The 26680-nt window shown below is 40.9% G+C and overlaps 2 protein-coding genes across 5 annotated transcripts in view; both read left to right on the top strand.

Moving 5' to 3' along the window:
- Positions 1-2346: 2346 nt before the first annotated feature.
- Positions 2347-4669, top strand: LOC135515041 (normal mucosa of esophagus-specific gene 1 protein-like). Of its 2 annotated transcripts, none has more exons than XM_064938848.1 (5): positions 2347-2454; positions 2606-2664; positions 2931-3019; positions 3377-3437; positions 4169-4669. In XM_064938848.1, the coding sequence occupies exons 2-5, from the start codon at positions 2623-2625 to the stop codon at positions 4235-4237; spliced, it is 261 nt and encodes an 86-aa protein (XP_064794920.1). In that variant the 5' UTR covers positions 2347-2454; positions 2606-2622; the 3' UTR covers positions 4238-4669. The 2 variants fall into 2 exon arrangements, with proteins under 2 accessions (XP_064794920.1, XP_064794921.1); XM_064938849.1 differs by having other exon boundaries at positions 2375-2454; positions 2644-2664.
- A 7924-nt stretch (positions 4670-12593) lies between these two features.
- Positions 12594-26680, top strand: part of LOC135515040 (anoctamin-4-like) — a 44763-nt gene continuing 30676 nt past the window's right edge. The window contains exons 1-4 of one of the 3 annotated variants that reach the window (XM_064938846.1): positions 12594-12842; positions 12944-13019; positions 14208-14288; positions 20733-20969. In XM_064938846.1, coding sequence (XP_064794918.1) covers positions 12795-12842; positions 12944-13019; positions 14208-14288; positions 20733-20969 — 442 coding nt within the window. In that variant the 5' untranslated portion in view covers positions 12594-12794. Of the gene's footprint in view, positions 13020-14207; positions 14289-20732; positions 20970-25095; positions 25452-26680 lie in introns of those variants that run through there. The other 2 variants (XM_064938845.1, XM_064938847.1) reach the window with 2 other exon arrangements.

Below are 26680 nucleotides of genomic sequence, written 5' to 3'. Positions count from 1 at the left end.
AGCATGAGTGACTGACACAAAGACAGATCTCACTCTATCTGTCTCAGTCTCGTGATAATTTAACTCAAGATTGATAACCAAGGCTCATTCACAGACAAACTAACAGCTGATCATGTGATCAATGACTGGCCAGTACTGCATCCTGAGGTTATGAAGGGAATGGGGAGCCTGGTGGAAGGAGCTATAGGAGGACGGACTCATTTTAATGGCTGGAATGGAATAAATGGAGCTGAGTCTAACATGTGCTGTCCATATACTGTACACTTCCATGTATTCCATTCCAGCCATTACAATGAGCCTGTCCTCCTGCAGCTCCTCCCACAAACCTCCTCTGGAAGGAGGAGGTACCACTTAGAATGCATTCTAAATACCTCTTAGAATGCAAGCCGAATAAATAGTCTGCATCCACATTTTTTTATTCTAGGCGGTGGACTCTCTGCAGTTTGTGCAAGTGTGTGTAGCCCTATTCCTGTGAGTCAGGACCTGCTCGATGCAGCTGGTCAGGCTGTAGGTATGGAGCAACAGGTGTCGGGCCTAGGCCTGCACTGGCACTAGAGGGCACTAGATTCACAATACACACATAGAGAGCATTAGTTCATTGTCTGTTTCTCAATTAATCTTTCCTTGATTCCTCAAATCCCCTCTCCTCTCTTGATGCCTCCTTGGCCTTTTCTTAATTGGATTTCCTCGATTCCTCACGTCTACTCCCTCCTTCCTCTCCTTGCCGCCTTTTGAAGAAGTCTAAAGGTAATTCGAGGAGGCGAGGAGAGGAAACATGGAAACAAATTTGCTTGCATAAAATTAGACTCCTTCTCCACTAGCAAATTACAAATTATATGTACATAATTGCTTGCATGCTTTTCTCCTCTGAGAAAACAAGATACAATAAAAAAATTGACATCAACACATACACCGAGTCTACAAAACATTAAGAACTTCTTCTGTTATTTCCATGAAAGACTGACCAGGTGAATCCAGGTGAAAGCTATGATCCCTTATTGATGTCACCTGTTAAATCCACTTCAGTCAGAGAAGAAGAAGGGGAGAAGACAGATTAAAGTAGGATTTTTAAGCCTTGAGAAAATTAAGACAGGGATTGTGTGTGTGCCACTCACAGGGTGAAGAGGCAAGAGAAAATATTTAAGTGTTTTTGAATGGGTATGGTTGTAGGTGGCATGCAACATGGTTTGAGTGTAAAGAACTGTAATGCTGCTGGGTTTTTCACGCTCAACAGTTTCCTGTGTGTATCAAAAATGGTCCACCACCCAAAGGACATCCAGCCAACTTGATACAACTGTGGGATGCGTTGGAGTCAACATGGGCCAGCATCCCTGTGGAACGCTTTCAACACCTAGTGGAGTACCAGGCCTCGAAGATTTTATGTTTTGTACACTCAGTGTATAATGGTCATGGAATTAGTATAATGCATTTTAATGGACAAAAAAGCATAGCCCAAAAAATGTCTGCTCACTACACAGGTAAAATAGTGCATGAGGGCGCTTTCGAGAACACCGAACGTGATACTTTCAAGATGGTGACACGGTAGAAATGTTACAAAATTAACAGTGTTTTATAGACAAACTGAGCATGGTAATGATTGCGTCTTAGCATGAATGTAAAAAATCACTTTATTACAGACAGAAATACACCCCTCTCCCCTCTGGCAGTCAGCATTCCGTTTGCACGCTCCCTCAAAACTTGAGACACCTGTGGTATTGTGTTGTGTGACAAAACTGCACATTTTAAAGTGGCCTTTTATTGTCCCCAGCACAAGGTGCACCTGTGTAATGAGCATGGTGTTTAATCAGTTTCATAAAGACCTGTCAATGGATTATCTTGGCAAAGGAGAAATGTCACTTAAATGTAAACAAATTGTGCAGACTAGAACATTTCTGGGAGTTTTTATTTCAACTCATGAAACATGAGACCAACACTTTAAACGTTGAGTTTATATTTCTGTTCAGTGTAGTTCAAATCGATGTGTTTGCTTGGTGTCTATCAATGACTGACTGCAACATATTCATTTGTTGGCCCAGTACAGGTAACCATCAGGTGTCACAATAATCAAAATATAAGGGTTTTCTAAACATATTTCTTTTCCCTAAATAATAGTCTCTTTACATTTCATACACAATTTAAACACATTTTATTTTCTATCAAAATGGTTCTAACAATTATATTTACATGAAAGAGTTCTCTGCTTTCAGGACGCTCAGAAAACGTGCAACAGAAATGCACTTGACATTTTCATTGAACATTTGAAACCACAGGGGGGCGAACATCACAGAGGAAAGTTGAACAACCTCTGGCCAATTGAAACACTGTGAAGGATTTCAAAAGCGAAAATGTCTAAGTGCTTTACAACTCGTATCACCTCTGGTCGGATAGCAGCCTACTTCAATAGACGATCAGGATGCTCTGCTCACAAGGACCTTGGGACTCTGGCGGCAGCAGGTGAGACGGACAGCATCTATAGACCTGTTGCCTTATAGGATGGACCTACACAGATTAAATATTTGCTAGACAGAATAATACTTGTTACCAGATTAATATTCGACTCAATCATTTAAAACAATCTTAAGTGTTTTCTTTTAAATACCTGAAGGGAATTTGAAAATAAAAATGAAGTCTGGATTTATTCAGATGCTGAGGAAGAGGAAAGAGGTGAGTTTCTCTCTATTTCTTATATGTGTTTTTATGGTTTCTGATGAAGGTCATTCGTTATTCCTATCCTAGCAAGGTTATTCCCTGCAAGAGTTTAAATTAAATTACAAATAAATAATTTAAGTTGTATTTATTTATGGGACTTCCATTTCCCTTGCTTCCTGAATTAAAGTATGTAGAACCCAATTCTCAAACAGAGTTAGGACCAACCATGCTATCCACGTATGAGGCCCTTATCCTGACAGCTACCTGTTTCTCTCTCCCAGCTCATTCCTCTGATCGGCATTGTGGCATTGGCTGCTGTAGGAGCCACCTCTACCTCACTCTACTTCCTATTTACAAAGAAGGATGTCATGTGAGATTTGATGTATTTTATCATGTATTTGTTGTACATTGTTATGGCTTCCTGGACCCAAATAAACCTGGCCTTCCTGGACCCAAATAAAAGCATTTTTTCTTATTTGCATGTGCATTATATTTCCTTGTGTGGCTATTTCCTTGTGTTTCTAGTAATGGGTACGATTAGAAACTTGAAGTTATAACCTGGTATGATCTAGCTTTAACTGTAGTCACATGCTGATTTCATTAAGTGAATTTGTTTATCAGTCTCTGACAAGCCTGCCCCTTTAACTTTATATTTCGATAAAGACAAACCCTGGCATAGCAGGCAGAGATTTATTCTGTTTTAATCATTTCTCTAACTTTCTTTCAGTTTAAATAAAAGCACAAACCCTGAACCCTGGGAGAGACTGGACCCATCTAAACCACAGAAGGTGATTGATAACATTATAAACACTTTTTATGTCTGTCTATTTCTTACTGTTAGTATTGACATGTTCTTGCTTTTTTAGGCTTAATTAGTGTGCTGTGTATGCTTTACATTATGAACCCTCTTCATATGCCTAGTTATTTCTGATAGAGGACCACTCTAAGTTGATATTGATATTGGTATGGGTATTGAGACCACTCTGTGGGTAATGTTATGGGTATAGGTTGTGTGCCAATGCAGTGGTTCCTCCTCTATTCTGCTGAGTCACACAACAGAGCAACATAGCCAAGTAGGACTATAACTTACCATAAAGGGCTGGGCACCCATCGGGGGGCGGGACATCTCCCATTTCTACTGTCATCTAAAAGTAATTTCAACTGTTATCTAAACATCTGTATTCACAGTTGATTCTTTGCAAGGGGACCTATTGATAAAGGAGGCAGATGCAGTGGGGATGAGTTGATGCCCTGTGGGATTGATTGACTGTGGATGTAGTGGGAAGCAGCAGGGTTGGTGTCAATTCCATTTCAATTTTGTCAATTCAGGAAGTTGACTGAGACTGTAATTCTAATCAAGCAATGAGGAAAACTGGAACTTGAACTTTTACTTGACTTTGTCAATTGACTAAATCTAAATGGAATTGACCCCAACGCTGGTGAGTATTTGTAGTAACCTATGACCGATAGTGTTATTGTTGTTGTTGTGTAAGTGGGTGTGGTTTTCTCCCAACTGCAGCTGGTCAGTATCAACCAGAAATGGAGGCCCATTGAAGAGCTGGAGCTGGTGAAGAGTATGACCAAGTGATCTCTCTATCTTTCTATTTCTCTCCATTCTCTCCCATTCCTCCCCCCCTCCATCCTGAATGAGAGCTGCCTCCTTGCCCTTCCTGCACCCCTTCCCAGTCTAGCAGAATCCTTTCTGCCCAGACTAGATTCTCTGATACTTAGTGTGCGGAAACGCTTCTGCTATACTGGTGGGGTATAACTGTGCTCAATACCGTCCCCAGGACTGAGGATGTCCACAGCTGTAGTGTTACTTACACCACCAGGCCTTAAAGAATAAAAGCATTTGTCTTCACTGTAAACCAGCTGTCTGTCTGTCCCAGTGATGTTACTGTACTGTACTGCACTATAGCTGACTCTAAATGTGACCACAGCTGTTTGTTTCTGAAACAAACTGTATGTGTGTGTGTGAAATAATAATTATTGCAATAAAAATGTACCATTGCTCGTGTTATTAATGAGTTAAGTATGTCCATTCTGGTGGTTGTTTTCAAAAGCATGTGTCCCCAACTATCATCAAGGTAACTTTATCACAGCTCTGTCTGGCTTCTCTCTGTCTCTGTCCCCAGAAGTGTGTCTGATGGAGACATTAACCTGTGTAACAAAAGCCCTCGTGCCAAACTGTCCATAAGGTGACATCATAGTTCTGTCTGGCTTCTGTCTGTGTCCCAAAATGTCAGTCTAGAATTAGTATTCAGAAAACATTATCGCCCATGCATTGTCTTGACTGATGGAACAGTCCTAATGCACCAGACTGGGCTGCTTGGAGCCAATCCCTCTCTTAACATAATTACTGATTACAGTAATCAGGCAGAGTGAGAGCAGGATGGGGATAGAATCACCCTCAGGACACTGTGTGTGTTTGTTGTGTCTGTGTGCAGAGACAGTCCTCTTACGGATTGGTGGAGCAATAACACCTACATGTCTCTCTCATAAAGCGTTATTATTATATCACCACTTACTACATGTATACACTGAGTGCACAAATCATTAGGAACACCTGCTCTTTCCATGACATAGAATGACCAGGGGAATCCAGGTGAATGACCCCTTATTGATTAACTGTTGAATCCACTTCAATCAGTGTAGATGGAGGAGACAGGTTAAGGAAGGATTTTTTATGCCTTGAGACAATTGAGACATGGATTGTGTATGTGTGCCATATAGAGGGTGAATTCGCAAGACAAAATATTTATGTGCATTTGAACAGGTTATGGTAGTAGGTGCCAGGCACACCGGTTTGGGTGTGTCAAGAACTGCAACGCTGTTGGGTTTTTCATGCTCAACCGTTTTCTGTGTGTATCAAGAATGGTCCACGACCTAAAGGACTTCCAGCCAACTGTGTAGAGCAACAGGCGGGCTACAGTTAGTCAACTGACAGTCCAGTACAATATTTGCACCCAAGGACCTATAAAAGAATGCACAACTAGTCATACATGAGTGGGAAGCATTGGAGTCAACATGGGCCACTATCCCTGTGGAACGCTTTTGACACCTTGTAGAGTTAATGTTTTGTACACTCAGTGCATGTGTGGGGTACAGAGATGAGGTAGTCATTCAAAAATCATGTTAGACACTATTATCGCACACAGAGTGAGTCCAAAAAACAATTCCACTTTGACATTATGGGGTATTGTGTGTAGGCCCATGACACAAAATCTCAATTTAATCTATTTAAATTCAGGCTGTAACACAACAAAATATGGAAAAACTCAAGGGTTTGAATGCTTTCTGAAGGCACTGTAGCTGCCATTACCACAGATGAGCATGTGTCATTTAACCACTGGGTGAGCCTGGACAGGTAGACTCCCTGTGAGTCAAAGTCTGAACTCTTGTTACCTCACTACCCATATATCAACAGATATTTCTCTATAACCATATCAATTTGAGATCTCAAGTAAAAAAGACTCCATATTGCCTTGAGGTAATCAATGATCTGATATGACTGGATGGGTGAAAGCTATACAACAGAACCCTTGCTTACACCCATTCGATTGTGTGAGATCTGCAGATGACTTACCTAGAGGAAAGAGGAAATAAATTAAAGGTGCACATGTAAAGGGTTTGAATTGGGTCTGTGTGTGTACGTGACAACAGTCTCACATACCCACATCCTGCCCCTCACACCCCTGCCTTGTGATCAGGAAGTCTAGCTCATTGTGACTTAGGCGTCTGCTCCACTCGATAACCAGGGCAGAACTCTCAGAACACTGACTGGGTTTCCTCTTGGTTACTGGGATAGGCAGGGTTTGTATCCGTTCTAAACTGATCACCCAGGCAGAGTGCAGTACTAAAGTTTTATGGTGCTCCAGAACAAAACGTCAGGTGGAGGTTGTAAATCTCTCGTCTGAGTGAAATGTAAACAAGAAGATTGCCTAACTAACCACGAACAGACTTGCTCTGTTGCCTAGAAACCAGACTAGTCACAGTATGGTGGTTATTAGTATAGAAGGAAAACAGGCTAGTCAAGTGTAGTGGTTATCAGCATGAGTGTTTGCTTCACTTCTTCCTAACTGTGACACCTCGGGCTCAAGTCTGGACAGAACACACCATACTGCTGACAACTCCGCCATCTAGTGGTGGTAGTGTAATACAACAGCACAAACAGTATCTTACCACTCTCGTCTTCCATAGAAGCAGAAGAGACCACAGACAGCACTCTTGTCCTATAATATATCAGTCAATGTCAAAACCCGGATGTATGACCTCTGTCATTACCAAATTATAACAATTCATGTTAATCTGACTCACGTCTCTCTGCCTCTTCTCACAGGGCACACACTGGTTGAATCAACGTTGTTTCCACGTCATTTCAATAAAATCACGTTGAACAAACATGGAATTGATGTTGATTTGAAATCTGTGCCCAGTGGGGTCCTTGTATCTAATAACATATCAACTGCTTAGGTGAGTTTTCAAAATACTATATTTATTATTTCAGAATGTACTAACAGGTTCTTCATTCACATGTTTCCAGCTAACATATATTCCAGGTGAGACAGTGACTGACAGTTATGCTGCATTGTTTAGTAAAAGAAAGCATGAGTGACTGACACAAAGACAGATCTCACTATCTTTGTCTCAGTCTCGTGATAATTTAACTCATGATTGATAACCAATTCTCATTCACAGACAAACTAACAGCTGATCATGTGATCAATGACTGGCCAGTACTGCATCCTGAGGTTATGAAGGGAATGGGGAGCCTGGTGGAAGGAGCTATAGGAGGACGGACTCATTTTAATGACTGGAATGGAATAAATGGAGCTGAGTCTAACATGTGCTGTCCATATACTGTACACTTGCATGTATTCCATTCCAGCCATTACAATGAGCATGTCCTCCTGTAGCTCCTCTCACCAACCTCCTCTGGAAGGAGGAGGTACCACTTAGAATGCATTCCTGTGAGTCAGGACCTGCTCGATGCAGCTGGTCAGGCTGTAGGTACGGAGCAACAGGTGTCGGGCCTAGGCCTGCACTGGCACTAGAGGGCACTAGAATCACAATACACACATAGAGAGCGTTAGGACATTGTGTGTTTCTCAATTAATCTTTCCTCGATTCCTCACGTCCTCTCTCCTCTCTTGATGCCTCCTTGGCCTTTTCTCAATTGGATTTCCTCGATTCCATACGTCCACTCCCTCCTTCCTCTCCTTGCCTCCTTTTGAAGAAGTCTAAAGGTAATCGAGGAGGTGAGGAGAGGAAACTTGAAAACAAATTGCTTGCATAAAATTAGACTCCTTCTCCACTAGCAAATTACAAATTATATGTACATAATTGCTTGCATGCTTTTCTCCTCTGAGAAAATAAGATACATTTTTTTTTAAATGACATCAACACATACACTGAGTCTACAAAACATTATGAACTTCTTCTGTTATTTCCATGAAAGACTGACCAGGTGAATCCAGGTGAAAGCTATGATCCCTTATTGATGTCAGCTGTTAAATCCACTTCAGTCAGAGTAAAAGAAATGGAGAAGACAGATTAAAGAAGGATTTTTAAGCCTTGAGAAAATTAAGACAGGGATTGTGTGTGTGCCACTCACAGGGTGAAGAGGCAAGAGAAAATATTTAAGTGTTTTTGAATGGGTATGGTTGTAGGTGCCATGCAACATGGTTTGAGTGTAAAGAACTGTAATGCTGCTGGGTTTTTCACGCTCAACAGTTTCCTGTGTGTATCAAAAATGGTCCACCACCCAAAGGACATCCAGCCAACTTGATAGAACTGTGGGAAGCGTTGGAGTCAACATGGGCCAGCATCCCTGTGGAACGCTTTCAACACCTAGTGGAGTACCATGCCTCGAAGATTTTATGTTTTGTACACTCAGTGTATAATGGTCATGGAATTTTAATTTACAAAAAACGTAGCCCAAAAAATGTCTGCTCACTACACAGGTAAAATAGTGCATGAGGGCACTTTCGAGAACACCGAACGTGATACTTTCAAGATGGTGACACGGTAGAAATGTTACAAAATTAACAGTGTTTTATAGACAAACTGAGCAAGGTAATGATTGCGTCTTAGCATGAATGTAAAAATGCACTATTGCTAACACATACAAGTGCGAGCTCTCATCATTCAGAAATACCAATAGACCTATTCCACTCCAAGATCACTCTGCTGAATGACAATACAAGAGGCACGAGTGTCATACTGTAGTACCTGGTGGTAGGCTATGTGCAAAAGCGTGTTCATAACCTATGGCACACAGCATTTACTTGCTGCAGATAGCCTTGGAGATCTGTTTAGTGGGAATCTGTCATGCTACAGATAGCCTTGAAGATCTGTTTAGTGGGAATCTGTCATGCTACAGATAGCCTTGGAGATCTGTTTAGTGGGAATCATGCACCATGGCCTATTTATGCATCTACTCACCGGCATAACCCCACCCCCTGCTGCCAGAGAGAGAGTGTGAGGAAGGAAGCCTCTGAGTCAGCACTCCGCACAGCCTTAGTGGAACATGCCCTCATATTGCAGACACGTGAACCCAAATAGAAAGGCAACGATGAGTCCACCTCTCTGTCTCTCTCTTCTTAGGTAACACACGGGTTCCTGCTTGATGTGTGTGGGCTACTCCATCCTAACGACTGGCTTTCATAAGTGTTGTGTTGATGTGGCTAATAAGATTCAGATTCAATTCAAACACAATAACTACAACAAAGTTTCTTGTCAAAGTTTCCAACACAACAACTTGTACTACACATGTTCTGCAGCTTGACATGGTCACATGTCTTTTGTACTGTTTGGCTGAGCTAGCCAAAGAAGCTGTGACTGCTTAGTTTTCCAGCTTCAAGGATGATGGCTTCTGGGCCTCTTTCTGTATCTAGACTATACTCTTTGGCTGTAAGGAGGCACTTTAGGCTACTTGGTGAGTGAAATGAAGACGTGCAGCTGTGTAGTGAGGCCTAGTACAACTCAAACAAACAAAAGACACTGCTGTTTTCATGCAGCTGCTTGTTGTGAAGCGACTGACATTGATCGTTTCTCACCTTGACACAAACACACATACACACACATTTAGTGTCAGGTTGCCTTTTACTGAAGCTGTACTATGGGAACAGCCAGGTTTCCAGATATAAGTGACCGACATATGTCCCTTTTCGACATAAGAGGAACCCATAGTCTTGTTTCATTCATATCAAATGACTATGATAATGTTGTAGCTCATCAGAAATTATGAATTGTGTTTCACAGAAATGACAGGTAAACTTATCCCACTCTTTATGGGTCTGATGGTGTGACAGTGCAGCTGCTAGTGACCCCAAACAGTCTCTTCAAAATGTACTTTGAAGAGAGTTAACTGTTTCGTGGTGAATAATAACATTGAATGTAATTGTGTGAAATACACTCTTAGAAAAAAGGGTTCCAAAAGGGTTCTTTGGCTGTCCCCATAGAGGAACCCTTTTCGGTTCCAGGTAGAACCATTTTTGGTTCTAAGAGCGTAGACACTGATATGTGAAGTACTGACTGAATTCAGCATAAGAGAAGCAAAGCATGTGGCAGCATAATCTGCCAAACATTAAAGGATGGTTTTCCAGCCAAAGATTTAGACTACTAGTCCTGAATTTAAAAAATACTTTACTTGGAGATTCTCCATTGAGCACGCTTTAAGTCCAGGACTAGGCTTAATCTGGGTGAGGGAGACCATCCCTCAACCCTTAAAGGCCCAATACAGCAGGATATGTTACCTGAAAACTAGCTGTTATTGGCAGAGAGGTTTGGAACATTGTTTGTTTTTGGTCTATTAACTTTACCACCTGGAGGAAAGCCAAAACTCCACCCATGCAAAACCTGCTGAAATTTCAGGCGGCCTTTTCAAACAGCTCTTACACTAAAAGGGCATTATCATAATTTTCACAATCTCACAGTATTATTTCAACCTCATAGTGTAGAAATAGCATATAAACACAGGAAAATCAGGTTTTTGACTGCACTGGCCCTTTAAAACAGCCCAGCTCTAACTTTTCTTTATTTTTCACCCTTTTACATTGAAAGATGTGAAGGTAAAGCGAGGGATACTTGCAGAAGTTCCCTGCAAAGGCGAAACCCTAACTTCAAGTCCCCGGGTCCTTCATCTTATGTTTGTGAATGTAGAACACGGCATTGAGGATATCGGCCTATGAGTAATGACCTGACGGATCTGGGCTATTTCCCCTGGGCCAGAGGGCCTTCCTCCACAGTTCTGTGCTTTGCTGAGGAGCTTTTCCACCCAAAGTTGATAAACACACACACACACAAAAATGATTAAACATACTCCACATTTTTCCTGTTTTAAAGATGTTGCAATGCAAACTGTGTCCTATAAATTCATTTTTTATGCCCAAGCTGAAAATCTATTTTAGATACCTCCATGATTGTTTTAGACATCGATTTAGCTGAGATTCCACTTCACAGCATCTGAGCAAGCATATAATGCACATACTTTTCATCCGCTGCACCGAAAAGTTTTAGCCTAGTTTTTAAAGGACTCTTTAAGTGCAAGTAGCCAACAATTTATTTTAACAAACTTGCAGGAGTCAACATCGTGCTTTTAAGCTGTACAGGGTGGCAGAAGCTGCTATATCATATCATTCATGTAGTCATTCTGTACTACATGAAACTGAAGGGTGGAGCAGACACATGGAAACAACATTTGTCTTCTTGACCCAAAAGACCTTGACCTTAGCCTAGATGCCATAAGTAGATTTGCTCATTAACCTCTTATTACAAAGGAAATTCACATGGACATTTTAGGATATGGATTGGTTGTGGATCATATCAAACTCACAAGCATTTCACTACACCCGCAATAACATCTGGTAAACACGTGTATGTGACCAATACAATTTGATTTGGTTTGATCACGACAGTTGTGTTGTAGATATCCTGTTGAACACCAAAGATCAGTTCCTGGTGATCCAGGATTATACCAATTTGATGACACCACTCCACAGGTCGATAAACACTGGTATTCCTCATTGGTAGAATCATCTGAAAATTTGATTGCATAAGTGTTTTGGAACAGTTGCATAATAAACAGCTCCCTCCAATGTGAAATCCTGACTAAAATATTGAGACTCAAGGTTATAGCACAATCTGACAGTGCTGAAAGATGCTGTGGACCAGCTCAGCACCTAGGTGTTTATCTGTGTTAATGATAAAAGCCATCTGTACTCACTGTACCATGCAAACCATCCACAATTTAGAGTTGATGTGTGATGCATTAATCTACTTATATTTGACTGCTGACTCATTCATACATTTTTATGTAGACATTTTGTGCAGGATAATCCCCTCTTTGAGAGAGTCCGTAATTGCATGTAACCACAGATCTACAACAAGAATAATTTGGTGGGTGCTTATAATTATTTGTCCTATTTTTGTGTATTTCCCAACTCCACCTGAGACACCCTCAGAGTGATATCACGGGTTACGTTATCCCTATCCCAACCGTATCATTTCGGGTGAAAACTCAAACACTGGCATTAGAACTAGTGAAATTAAAATAGGCTACTTAATGCCGCCATATTGTTTTATAATAGCATTATACACACAATGTGCTATATGCTACATAATTTGTTATTTGATGTCAGTCAAATGTAGGCTACTTTTCAATAAAAGGTTGTGTGCTTAATCAGAAAATGCCTCCAAGGTTCAAATATATTTAATGGGCTTAGGCTACAGCAATATGCTACACTCATGGTTAACTTATAAAGATGCATCTTTTGTAAGTCTCTTGCTGTAGGAACACGTCCATCTATTGATCTGCAGCCTATGATCACTCAGGAGAGTGTGGCAGGGTGCCACCTGGATGACGTGCATGAAAACCACGCCTGTCCCAAACTCCTCGCCCACTGCTAAATCCATAGACCGTATTCTCCAAGCTTTCTGGAAGGACGAAGTCAGGGTGGACGATACCAGACTGGCAAACTAAATTATACATAATAAAACGTTATATACCCTGAGTAGTTGTAGGCTAGGATCTGTATTTATTTATAGTCATTAAAATATTACCTACACGTGTGCTCGAGACATGTAGTCTGGCTAACATATCCCAGGCTTTGAATTGAACTTGCTGGTGATGATGCTCGTGGATCATGACTGTTCTGGGACTGATGTTCGGTTGGTTCGTCAGCTCAACAAGGGTATGAGGATTCAACCAGGGATATGCAACGGGGGGACCGAGCAGCAACGGGCATGTAAAACTGGAGACGTCAATGAACATATTGTTTGTCTGCAATCTCAGGATGAAACGGAACGGGTGTGTCCTGGAAGCCCAGCACTGGCGACAGACACGCGGCTATCCTCCTGTTCCACAGCAGGTAAAGTCCAAAGACAGCATTGTATATTTTTTATTGTAAGGTTTTCAAAGTAGGCGACAATAGATTATTGAAAACAAACGAATACCCCTTTACACAGGAGCGCTTATATCTGATTCTGTAGATAAGTGTTGGTGCATGGGTGGTGATACAATGTAGCAAAATGTACAGTGTACTACAATTTACACTAACATTCCACACTAACTTTAAATTAACAATTTAAGAACAGCCATAAGCAAGCACACAGAGGCTTAATATTAATCATGTATAGTCCTGATGAAGCCTAAATGTGATTGTTTTTCTATAGGCCAACTCTTAGAGTTAATAAAACGTTAACATTTTCATTTCCCTTGATGACCCAGATTTAATTGGTTATTTCTCAGCTCATCAGCCATAGGTTTCAGGGTTAATGTTTTATTTGACTGGGTGACCCTCATAATCGTAGCCAGCAAAACTGCTCCCTATTCACATTCATCCATTATGGAGTCATTGACATGCATGCACACCAGTATTCCAATGTGACACCAAGTGTGGAAATACAAGATGTGTCTTTTTAAACCTTTTGCATCATGTTATCTGAAGTAGGCCTAAGTCATTTTTTGTAAATGTTGGCACCCTTTCCCCTCAATATAATTAGTAACGTTTCCAAAATGTTAATGCCTTTTTGGCTAATGAATGACCATTGCATCTTTTGAGCAGTCTGACTCGACATAGGTCTTGTAGTGGACGTGGAGACATTATTGCAATTTAGGACCTATCTAGTGTGCCTTTACTTTAAATACACATTGGATAGTTAGGCAAAACTGTTTTCAGTCCATTTTCAGTGGCAACAACAAACATCCTCCTGAATTAAAGGAATCATGTATCTCTGAGTACAGTATTGATTATATTGCATCACTTTCCCCAACCCAGACACAAAAGTCATCCAAAAACAGACGTTATTTATTTAGTACGTTTCAGCAGCCTCTGGCAAGATTTAGCTAATCAAACTGATGGGGGCGTTTTTGTCTTCTGTTCTAAAACACAAAAATGTTCTCCAAGAAACTCTAAAGCAGTAAATCGACTACTGTGTGTGACCTTGCATGGGATAAATCCAGATTATCTGGGGAAAATAAACATGTTCTTGAAGGTTGAGTGTGATGTGAGAGTGGCTCTGATCAAGGGCAACCAATGATGATGTTGTCTTTCCAGACCGTGAGCCAAGCAGTGGCAGTTACAACGTCTCCACTGGAACGGGAACCTTTTACAGCTGCGTCAGTCAGATCACCATCGGTAATTGTACTTTACAGAATGTCTTACTCTATATCCAAAAGAGACCGCAAGGGGGAGGCCATATTTGGTTTGACGGGAAAAAGTAACGCTGAAACTTTCAGAAATGTTTGGAAAATAGACCCTGTGTGAAAACGCTGACCACACCAAGAAATCAGACATTAAAAAAATACGTCTATCCTTTCAGGTAGAAGTAGACAAGATCCAATATCATGTATCTTTCACACCTGCACATTATCAATTCCTCAGGTGCTGTATGTGGAGTTCTTGACAAATGAAATTGATATAGAGTAGCCTAGATAAAAAGCTAATGTTTAATGGATGCATGGATGAGTTTTTGACCAGGCACAAGTCATCCACAGATTGATCATTCTAAATGTAGCACACATGCTTTACCTTGAGCCACCTCTAGTCTTCAGAAAATGACAAATCAATAGCCTTTCTCAATAAGCTGCCTTCAGAGGAGTCAATATACCCCCTGGATGAGCGTGATTTAAAATCTTTCCCCATTGTTTGGCCAGGATAGGGTACTCTACATCACTATGGGTCCTCTAAAGTGCTAATTGCCAATCAGTTCCCCCTTAATTCAACTTTATTGGTTCGTTGTAGTCTTTATTCTTGTAAGGGCTGTTGATTATTGGAAATGAATAAGTGTATTATAGCCATGGACAATTCCTGGATTACAAGCAAATGGTGTTCTAAAGCGATGAGTTACATCTTGAATTGATTTATTGATGCAGAATATTCGCCTGGTCAAACATACTGACTGCTGCACTCACCATTGTTTGAATTCACTTATTGACCAGGTCAGCTGATCACAGCCCATGATGGATCTATTTTACTGTAAACAAATTGACAAGACTTTCAGCCTGCTTATAGGGAAGGACGTTCAACAAGCACTTGCACAAATGACTGACGATTGGCTGAGATAAATTGATAATAAAATGATTGTGGGAGCTGTTTTGTTAGACTTCAGTGCTGCATTTGACATTATCGATCATAGTCTGCTGCCGGAAAAACGTACAGTGCCTTGCGAAAGTATTCGGCCCCCTTGAACTTTGCGATCTTTTGCCACATTTCAGGCTTCAAACATAAAGATATAAAACTGTATTTTTTTTGTGAAGAATCAACAACAAGTGGGACACAATCATGAAGTGGAACGACATTTATTGGATATTTCAAACTTTTTTAACAAATCAAAAACTGAAAAATTGGGCGTGCAAAATAATTCAGCCCCTTTACTTTCAGTGCAGCAAACTCTCTCCAGAAGTTCAGTGAGGATCTCTGAATGATCCAATGTTGACCTAAATGACTAATGATGATAAATACAATCCACCTGTGTGTAATCAAGTCTCCGTATAAATGCACCTGCACTGTGATAGTCTCAGAGGTCCGTTAAAAGCGCAGAGAGCATCATGAAGAACAAGGAACACACCAGGCAGGTCCGAGATACTGTTGTGAAGATGTTTAAAGCCGGATTTGGATACAAAAAGATTTCCCAAGCTTTAAACATCCCAAGGAGCACTGTGCAAGCAATAATATTGAAATGGAAGGAGTATCAGACCACTGCAAATCTACCAAGACCTGGCCATCCCTCTAAACTTTCAGCTCATACAAGGAGAAGACTGATCAGAGATGCAGCCAAGAGGCCCATGATCACATGGTCGTTTAAAGTTTGCCACAAGCCACCTGGGAGACACACCAAACATGTGGAAGAAGGTGCTCTGGTCGGATGAAACCAAAACTGAACTTTTTGGCAACAATGCAAAACGTTATGTTTGGCGTAAAAGCAACACAGCTCATCACCCTGACCACACCATCCCCACTGTCAAACATGGTGGTGGCAGCATCATGGTTTGGGCCTGCTTTTCTTCAGCAGGGACAGGGAAGAAGGTTAAAATTGATGGGAAGATGGATGGAGCCAAATACAGGACCATTATGGAAAAAAACCTGATGGAGTCTGCAAAAGACGTGAGACTGGGACGGATATTTGTCTTCCAACAAGACAATGATCCAAAACATAAAGCAAAATCTACAATGGAATGGTTAAAAAATAAACATATCCAGGTGTTAGAATGGCCAAGTCAAAGTCCAGACCTAAATCCAATCGAGAATCTGTGGAAAGAACTGAAAACTGCTGTTCACAAATGCTCTCCATCCAACCTCACTGAGCTCGAGCTGTTTTGCAAGGAGGAATGGGAAAAAATTTCAGTCTCTCGATGTGCAAAACTGATAGAGACATACCCCAAGCGACTTACAGCTGTAATCGCAGCAAAAGGTGGCGTTACAAAGTATTAACTTAAGGGGGCTGAATCATTTTTCACGCCCAATTTTTCAGTTTTTGATTTGTTAAAAAAGGTTTTCAATATCCAATAAATGCCGTTCCACTTCATGATTGTGTCCCACTTGTTGATTCTTCACAAAAAAATACAGTTTTATATCTTTATGTTTGAAGCCTGAAATGTGGCAAAAGGTCGCAACGTTCAAGGGGGCCGAATACTTTCGCAAGGCACTGTATGTGTTATGGCTTTACACCCCCTGCGATATTGTGGATAAAGAGTTACCTGTCTAACAGAACACAGATGCTTCCTCTCCAACATAATTCCCAGGGTAGCTGTCTAGGCCCCTTCTTTTTCAATATTTGCTACTGATATGCCACTGACTTTGAGTAAAGCCAGTGTGTATGTATGTGGATGACTCAGCACTATACAGCTACTACAGCAAGTGAAATCACTGCAACACTTAACATAGAGCTGCAATTAGTTTAAGAATGGGTGACAAGGAATAAGTTAGTCCTAAATATTTCAAAAACTAAAAACATTGTATTTGGGACAAACCATTCACTAAACCCTAAACCTCAACTAAATCTTGTAATAAACCATGTGGAAATTGATCAAATTGAGGTGACTAAACTACTTGGAGTAACCCTGGATTGTAAACTGTCATGGTCAAAACATGTTGATACAACAGTAGCTAAAATGGGGAGAAGTCTGTCCATAATAAAGTGCTGCTCTGCCTTTTTAACAACACTATCAACAAGGTAGGTCCTACAGGCCCTAATTATGTCGCTCTTGTACTACTGTTCAGTCGTGTGGTCAGTTGCCACAAAGAGGGACCTCAGAAAATTACAATTGGCTCAGAACAGGGCCCTTAAATGTACACAGAGAGCAAACATTAATAATATCCATGACATGCTGAATGCACCGAGGTGTCTGTTTAAACTACTAGCACACAGCTCAGACACCCATGCATACCCCAAAAGACATGCCACCAGAGGTCTCTTCACAGTCCCCAAGTCAAGAACAGACTATGGGAGGTGCACAGTACTATGTAGAGCCATTGCTACATGGAACTCTATTCCACGTCAGGTACAGTGCTTTCGGAAAGTATTCAGACCCCTTGACTTTTTCCACATTTTGTTAAGTTACAGCCTTATTCTGAAATGGATTAAATAGTTTTCCCCCCTATCAATTTACACAAATTACCTCATAATGACAAAGGAAAAACTGTTTTAGGTCTAGGTCCCAGAGGCTCCTAAATAGCTTCTGCCCCCAAGCCATAAGACTCCTGAACAGCTAATCAAATGGATTCCCAGACTATTTAACTCCCCCCTCCCTCTGGAACAATGCTGCTACTCTGTTATTATCTATGCATAGTCATTTTAATAACTCTACGTACATGCATATTACCTCAATTAACTCGACACCGGTGCCCCCGCACATTAACTCAGTACTGGTACCCCCTGTATATAGCCCCGCTATTGTTATTTACTGCTGCTCTTTAATCATTTGTTATTCTTATCTCTTACTTTTTGGGGTATTTTCTTAAAACTGCATGGTTGGTTAAGGGCTTGTAAGTAAGTATTTCATTGTAAGGTTGTATTCGGTGCATGTGATTCGGTGCACATTTTCTTTTCTTGGGGACCTTCAATGTTTTGTTACCCTTCCCCAGATCTGTGCCTCAACACAATCCTGTCTGGGAGCTCCATGGATAATTCCTTCGACCTCATAACTTGCTTTTTGCTCTGACATGCACTGTCAACTGTGGGATCTTATATAGACAGGTGTACTGTATGCTTTTCCAAATGATGTCCAATCAATTGAATTGACCACAGGTGGACTCCAATCAAGTTGTAGAAACATCTCAAGGATGATCAATGGAAACATGAGGCACCTGAGCACAATTGTGACTCTCATAGCAAAGGGTCTGAGTATTTCTGCTATTTTTTTGTGTGATATATATATATATATTTATATTTAAGTTGTTAGTACTTTTTACCCCTTTTTCTCCCCAATTTCATGATATCCAATTGGTAGTTACAGTCTTGTCCCATCGCTGCTACTTCAGTACGGACTCAGGAGAGGCATATTGGGCTACAATATGTAGATTGATGAGGAAAACATTAAATTTAATCCATTTCAGAATAACAAAGTGTATAAAAAGGGAAGGGGTCTGAATACTTTCCGAATGCATTGTAACTGATGATTTAAAAAACAGATAATAATACACCTTATGGAACAGCGGGGATTGTGAAGAGACACACACACACGCCTACACATTATAATACACCCACTCTACACACACATGGATTCTGTATTGTAGATTTGTGGTAGTAGAGTAGAGTAGAGCCTGAGGTAACATACTTAATGTGTTGTGAAAAGTGTTATGAAATGTAATGTCATGTATATGTTGCCTTAATGCAACTTATTTTGTTACTTTGAGATTTGTGTATTGTTGTGAATTGTTAGATACTACTCCACTGTTGGAGCTAGGAACAGTTGCATTTCGCTACACCCGCAATAACATCTGCTAAATATGTGTATGAGGCCAATAAAATGTGATTTGATTTATTGTTGCTGGACTCCAGAAAGAGTAGCTGCTGCCTAGTGGGGATCCTTAATAAATACAAAATAATACAAATATTGCCCAATTCTAGGCACCTGCATTGTAGTATACCTTGGTCCCTCTAAGAGGCAGGAAGTGCTGGCGGTGGTGATCAGGGTCCTCAGAGAGATAGGCAGGGCATTTATTTTTATGATGACTGCAACAGAGATGTTGCTTAGAACACGCTGTATCATTCAAACAGCTCATTGCATTGATGGTTTTAGAGGGCACCCTGAAGCACACATGGGTGTGGATTACCTTGTATGCTATAGCATTTCAAGTAGCATACAGTTGCAATGGAGGTTGAGATTTCCCAGGGATCCACTACATTTGCAATGATAGGAATAAAGATTTATGTTAATGAATAAATAGTAGTAATATAGTTGCCACCCGAAGAGGCAATACATTTTTTTCATTTTACCGCTTGCTTCAGTGTAATGTATAGCCTAATAAAAAAATGCAATGAATTATGCATTACTGCCTACTGATGCTTTACACAGCATTAATAAGAAGGCTATTAGCTCTTCAGTATGGGCCATTCTACTGTCAATGTTTGTCTATGGAGATTGCCAGCAACGGTTGTGGCTGAAATAGCCAAATCCACTCATTTGAAGTGTATCTTATAATGCGCTGGGGTTGTGTTTCCAGAAAAGCTAAAGAAGGCTCTCTTTGCTCTTTGGTTTGATGCCCGTTTAGCGTGGACAGAGACATTTGAGTTCATACAATGCCTTTAGGATTGTTGGGTTTGTTGGCAACTTTCATGTGGTATGCTTCAAAAGGAAAGTCAAATGCATAAAGTAAACTCTGTTAAATCAATTCAAGTTAAATGTACACTATGCAGCATGCTATCAATGTTACCATATTTTTCTTATTTAATTCTACAGAATTTACAGACTTCCACAAAGGTGCTTGCAGGTGGAAATGTTTCACAACATACCTTTTAATATAAATTTAGTTGTCAACCGTCAAAACATACTTTTTTGTCATAAGTAGCCTCCTCATACTTAGTTATGATACTTGCCAAGATGTATTTGGAAGTAGACCACTGACAAACGAGAAACGAAGATGGACTCATCAAACAAGGGAAAGGACAGTCATGGAGTTGGCAACATCAACCACTAGAGAGCAGCATTGTTATGGACATAGCACCCACATTTTTTATTTTGATCTGGGAGAGCGAAATATGTCAGCATTTTGCTAAATTGGTTCAACTAGGGAAGCGGAACCCTGAATTTCTGAGATATGGGAAATGTAATCATAAGTGGAAACTCAATCCTCCAGAGAGCAACAACCTTAGTTTCATTATGAAACACAAAATTATTTGAATAATATCACTAATTTCCCATTTCAAGGAATGGGATTTTTCTGCAATGTCTGCCTTTCTGGGATCTATTCAATATCAAGGATTTACAAAGAACCCTGACATTGCTGTAAGACAAATAAACTAAGTATGCAAGTTGCAAGGACAAGTGTTCACATTCACATGCTTTCCAGGGTTATGTGTTATTGGAAGGGAGTCCATGTTTTGAGAAACTCTTTCTGAGATATTAATATTCCCTACAGGGTTTGATCTCGGGGGCCAAGTGGCCATTGGCATCTCTCATTGGAACAGTCCATTCCCTCCCAGAGGTCACCCCCTGTGTGACAGTCCTGATGGGGTTCGCTCCGAGGCCTCCGCTGCCGCAGCCCCGCAACTCCCTGAGTACCAAGAGCCAGTGTCCTGTCCTGCCTCCCTGTCAATCAACCCTATATCATCCCACTGCAGCGCCAGCCAGGAGACCATCAGCGATAGCAGCACAAGTAAGGTTTCACCTTTCAACTTTGAACCCTGACTTCATTCTAATCTCAGCTCTGTGGTTTGGTCACAAAAAATCCCGTCTAGAAACGGCTTATCCTGCCCAAGCTCAGAACCTTTGGCATGACTGTAATCAGTGTAGATGGCAGTAGTGAGAGCCATCAGGAGATGTATACTGAACAAAAATATAAATGCAACAATTTCAATGATTTTATTGAGTTATTAATTTGAAATAAATTCATTAGGCCCTAATCTATGGATTTCACATGACTGGGCAGGGGTGCAGCCATGGTTGGGCCTGGGAGGGCATAGGCCCACCCAATTGGGAGCCAGGCCCACCCACTTGGGAGTGAGGTCCAGCCAATCAGAATTAGCTTTTTCCACACAAAAGGGCTATATTACAGACAGAAATAGTCTTCAGTTTCATCAGCTGTCCAGGTGGCTGGTCTGATGATCCCGCAGGTGAAGAAGCCGGATGTGGAGGTCTGCGGTTGAGAGGCCAGTTCGACGTACTGCCATATTCTCAGCAATGTTGGAGGTGGTTTATGGTAGAGAACTGAACAGCTCTGGTGCACATTCCTGCTGTCAGCATGCCAATTGCACGCTCCCTCAAACCTTGAGACATCTGTGGCATTCTGTTGTGAGACAAAACTGCACATTTTAGAGTGGCCTTTTATTGTCCCAGCACAAGGTGCACCTGTGTAATGATCATGCTGTTTAATCAGCTTCTTGATATGCCACACCTGTCATGTGGATTAATTATCTTGGCAAAGGAGAAATGCTCACTAATAGGGATGTAAACAAATTTGTGCACAACATTTGAGAGAAATAATATTTTTGTGTGTATGGAAAATTCTGGGGATCTTTTATTTCAGCTCATGAAACATCGGATCAACACTTTACATGTTATGTTTATATATTTGTTCAGGATAGATGTGCTGATTCAAGTGATAATGAGAGTAGTGTCTGTGCTTTTTGGAGTTAGGCCAGTACAGTGTTTATCAGTGCCAATGGTGATGAGTTATATCGAGTCATTCTGTTGGTTCTGAAATTCACAGAAGAGAGTATCCTGGAATCACATTATAGTATGAACACACCTGGATCGTTCCATGACATTTCAGCAAGCCATGACACCCACTATCTCAGATTGTTCTGAAATTATTTCTGTAGTTAGAAACAGATAAAATGTCCTGCAACATTATTTTGTTGAAATATACTTTGTTGAAATAGAATTTGATCTCTGAGAAATTAAGCTAATTGATTGCACCCAAATTGGCAATTTTTAATTTAAAGGATTCATATAATACTCAAATAAATTGGCATGGGGTGTTGGTGGTCCGTGAGTGGCTTTTGACAATTTCTCTGGATTCCTCATGTCTAACTCATTGTTAGGAAAAAGTTTGGTCCAAATTGGATGTTTGGCACTATATTTATTGAATATTATATGAATCCTATACATTTAAAATGGCCAATTTGGGTGCAATCAATTAGCTTAATATATCAACAAATTAATGTTGCAGGAATGCTAATCTTATGTTTCTAACAACAGAAACAATTTCAGAACAATCTGAGACGGTGGGTGTAAATCCTCTTTCTTGTGCTTTTTGAGGTGGAACAACCAACCGCTGACCTTTTGAAATAATATGAGGATGCTTTCCACCTTATTGGTTGACTGTGAATCCAATATTTGAAATACCATACTGTACATCACAAAACACATGCACACACAGTGTATTTCTAACCAAACACATGCACACACAGTGTATTTCTGGTTAGCACCAGTGGTGGAAAAAGTACCCAATTGTGATACTTAAGTAAAAGTATACAAAAACCTGAGAAGAAATCCAAACAGGAAGTGGGAAATCTGAGGTTGGTCGATTTTCAACCCAGCCCCTATTGAATAAACAGTGGGATATTGGTTATATTGCACTTCCTAAGGCTTCCACGAGATGTCAACCGTCTTTAGAAACTTGTTTGAGGATTCTACTGTGAGGTGGGACCGAATGAGAGAGGAATGAGTCAGAGGTCTGCCAGCAGTCACGCGCTGGTCACACGCATTTCACATGAGGTAGCTGCGTTCCTTTGCTTTTCTGAAGACAAATAAATTCTCCAGTTGGAATATTATTGAAGTTTTATGTTAAAAACATCGTAAAGATTGATTCCATACATCTATTGACATGTTTCTACGAACAGTAACGGAACTTTTTGACATTTCGTCTGCAACTAGGGAACGCGCTTCATGACTTTGGATTTGTTTACCAAACGTGCTAACAAAAGTAGCTCTTTGGACAAATTGATGGACATTATCGAACAAATCAAACATTTAATGTGGAACTGGGATTCCTGGGAGTGTATTCTGATGAAGATCATCAAAGGTAAGTGAATATTTATAATGTTATTTCTGATTTATGTTGACTCCAACATGGCGGATATCTCTATTTGTTTTCTGAGCGCCGTTCTCAGATTATTGCATGGTTTGCTTTTTCCATAAAGCTTTTTGAAATTTGACACAGCGGTTGCATTAAGGAGAAGTGTATCTATATTTCCATGTCTAACAATTATATTTTCATCAACATTTATAATGAGTATTTCTGTAAAATGATGTGGCTCTATGCAATATCACCGGATGTTTTTGGAACTAGTGAACATAACGCGCCAATGCATACTGAGATTTTTTTATATGCACTTTATCGAACAAAACATACATGTATTGTGTAACATGAAGTCCTAAGAGTGTCATCCGATGAAGATCATCAAAGGTTAGTGATTAATTGTATCTCTATTTGTGCTTTTTGTGACTCCTCTCTTTGGCTGGAAAATGGCTGTGTTTTTCTGTGGCTTGGCTCTGACCTAACATAATTGTTTGTGCTGCTTTCGCTGTAAAGCCTATTTGAAATCGGACACTTTGGTGGTATTAACAGCAAGAATACCTTTAAAATGGTATAAGATACGTGTATGTTTAAGGAATTTTAATTATGAGATGTCTGTTGTTTGAATTTGGCGCTCTGCACTTTCACTGGCTGTTGTCATATCAATCCCGTTGACGGGATTGCAGCCCTATGAAGTCTTTATATCACAAGTAAATGTAATTGCTAAAATATGCTTCAGTATCAAAAGTAAAAGTATAAATCTCTTCAAATTTCTTATATTAAGCAAACCAGACAGCACCATTTTGTTTTACAAATGTACAGATAGCCGGGGGCACCCTCCAACACTCAGACATTACTTACAAATTATGCACTTTGTGTTTATTGAGTCTGCCAGATCAGAGGCAGTAGGGATGACCACATGTTCTCTTGATAAGTGTGTGAAATTGACCATTTTCCTGTCCTGCTAAGCATTCAAAATGTAACGAGTACTTTGGGTATCAGGGAAAATGTATGGAGTAAAAAGTACATTATTTTCATTAGGAATGTAGTGAAGTGAAAGTAGAAGTTGACAAAAAAATAAATAGTAAATTGCAGATACCCCCAAAAAAGTCTTAAGTAGAACTTTTAATTATTTTTAATTAAGTACTTTACACCACTGGTTAGCAGACTGTGTTCCAGTTGGATCCTGCCTGAAAACAAATAGTTAAAATACTGTTACTAACATGGTAAAGCGAACAGACTTTTGAAAACACACTTTTGGAAAGCAGCCAGCTATTATATATGTAGGGTTTGTTTCATTTGCAGTAGCGTGACACTCGCTCTGAGTGTTGCATGCAAGTAGGGTAACTAATGGTAGAATTTTCTAAGGGATTGCTCCTTTAAAATATACATACTACACAACAATTATGTATTCGCGTGTGTGTGTGTGTGTGTGTGTGTGTGTGTGTGTGTGTGTGTGTGTGTGTGTGTGTGTGTGTGTGTGTGTGTGTGTGTGTGTGTGTGTGTGCGTGTGTGTGAGGTGCTGGCTTTAAAAAACACATTAACACCCAGAGCAGCAGCAACTGTCATTCCTTTGGTCAACAACCAAACTGATAGAGCCAGCCCTGCTCCGATTGGCTACCCTCAAAGCTCCTCTCCCACGGATTGGCTGATGGGGATAACTGATTAAGAATACTGATTGTCTGCAGCGCTCTTGCTCTCCCCCTCGCTCTCTCCCTCCCTCTGCATAAACATTCTGCTTGTATTTTTCCCTGAGAGAGGATCTAAGCTGGTCTGCATCTGTTTCTTCCTGAGCTGTGCCTCGTGCCGGCTGGACAGAGGTTTATATAATCTGAGGGATGTTTTGGGGATGAGCAGAGTGTTTGTGTCTGTATGTGAGGGATCTCAGAAGCTAGAGCAGAGCACCGCGGTGCTCGGGAGTGGAGGTAAACATGGGGAATGCAGCTGATTGCCTCTGCAGAAGGTCCTTTTCAATTTCCCCCTGCGGGGAGTAGGGGAGCCAAGTTTAGCTAGTGTAGCGCTTGCGGAGCCTCCATTGGGTCGGCCCCCGAGCTGTGTCGTCCTCTCCTCCTGTTACCATTTGAGAGGTTGAAGCTCTCTCCCTCTCCACCTCGCATGGTGAGTGCTGCAGGCAACTTGTTTTAGACCCACAGCAGTGTCCCCCCTCTGTAGTGGTTTTGCTGCAGTAATCTCTCTCTCTCTCTCTCTCTCTCTCTCTCTCTCTCTCTCTCTCTCTGTCACTCTCTCCCCCCCTCCCCCTCTGTTTCGATCCCTCTCCTGCTGTCCCTCACTCAAATGCTATGACCCACATGTACTCTTCTTTTACTGTCTATCAACTCTGTTCTCTTTTCACACTGTTGTGTTCCTGAACCGTACAGTCATTTGACCTTCACGCGCATACACACACACACACTCTCTCCCTCTTTCTCCCATCTCTCCTTCTCCCTCTCTCTCTCCCGTATCGCCCTCCCTCCCACACAGTTTCACTCCGAGGGTTGTAAATGAGCTGTGTGTCCTAGGTGTAACACTCCTCCATTATGCATGGTTCAGGGAAGGAGATGTGGGTCAGAGCTCTGTTGCCCATCTGGCAGGCGTGAAACAGCCATTGTGTTGCCCCGGGGCCTGACGGAGCTGGAGGTCTGTTGTCCCCTGACTGTGCTGGTGTAGTGGTCCAGAACCCTCCTCTGTCTTCCTGATACCTGGTCCCCAGGGCAACCCCTCCCCCTTTTCATTTTCCACTCACTTACCCAACCAGCTAGCCTACTGTGAGCTGTCATGCTAAGGCAAGGTTATGTCATATGAACTGAGGAGGCGCTCGCGATCTCATTGGAGAATAATTTTTCGTACTGACAATCATCAGTTGTTGTGATTCAGGGTTACAAATCAACTAGCAATACTGTTATACTGTAGCATTTTTCATTAAATTCAAAAGTAATTTTCGCAGCATAACTAGCAGTTCATGCACTTTGTTGCAAAACATCTTAATATTCAACAAAAGTTTTATTGTACTCAATAACTATTTCCGCTAACTAGCTATTTGAAAGGCAACTGAAACTAGAGTGCTTCTAACTTTGACTATTGATTTGAACCCTACTTCTGATTTTAAATATTCTCATGTCGCCTAGATTGTTGGTTAATCGGTGTGTCTGACTGGGTATCATGCAACATTTGCTGTTGTCTGTCCTGTTCAACCGTTTTAGATTGCTTGTAGATTCCATGATGAATGTATTGTGTCGGTGGTCTAGTTTTTGACGAGTTTCCAGACATTAAGATCCAAAAGTGGGCGTCCATCCCAAAATATCTCTGTCTGTTTTCCTCTGCTGCCAAGGCTGAGGTGACCTCACCAG

The sequence above is a fragment of the Oncorhynchus masou genome, chromosome 26 (genome assembly GCF_036934945.1).
Source record: "Oncorhynchus masou masou isolate Uvic2021 chromosome 26, UVic_Omas_1.1, whole genome shotgun sequence".
Lineage (NCBI taxonomy): Eukaryota > Metazoa > Chordata > Actinopteri > Salmoniformes > Salmonidae > Oncorhynchus > Oncorhynchus masou.
This window is presented reverse-complemented; position numbering and strand designations above follow the sequence as displayed.

What these genes read in the sequence shown, in the direction of transcription:
- LOC135515041 (XM_064938848.1), top strand. Translation starts at nt 2,623, where the DNA reads ATGAAGTCTGGATTTATTCAGATGCTGAGGAAGAGGAAAGAG. An exon ending in TGCTGAGGAAGAGGAAAGAG is followed by an intron (nt 2,665 to 2,930) that starts GTGAGTTTCTCT and finishes TCTCTCTCCCAG; the next exon opens with CTCATTCCTCTGATCGGCAT. An exon ending in ACCCATCTAAACCACAGAAG is followed by an intron (nt 3,438 to 4,168) that starts GTGATTGATAAC and finishes TCCCAACTGCAG; the next exon opens with CTGGTCAGTATCAACCAGAA.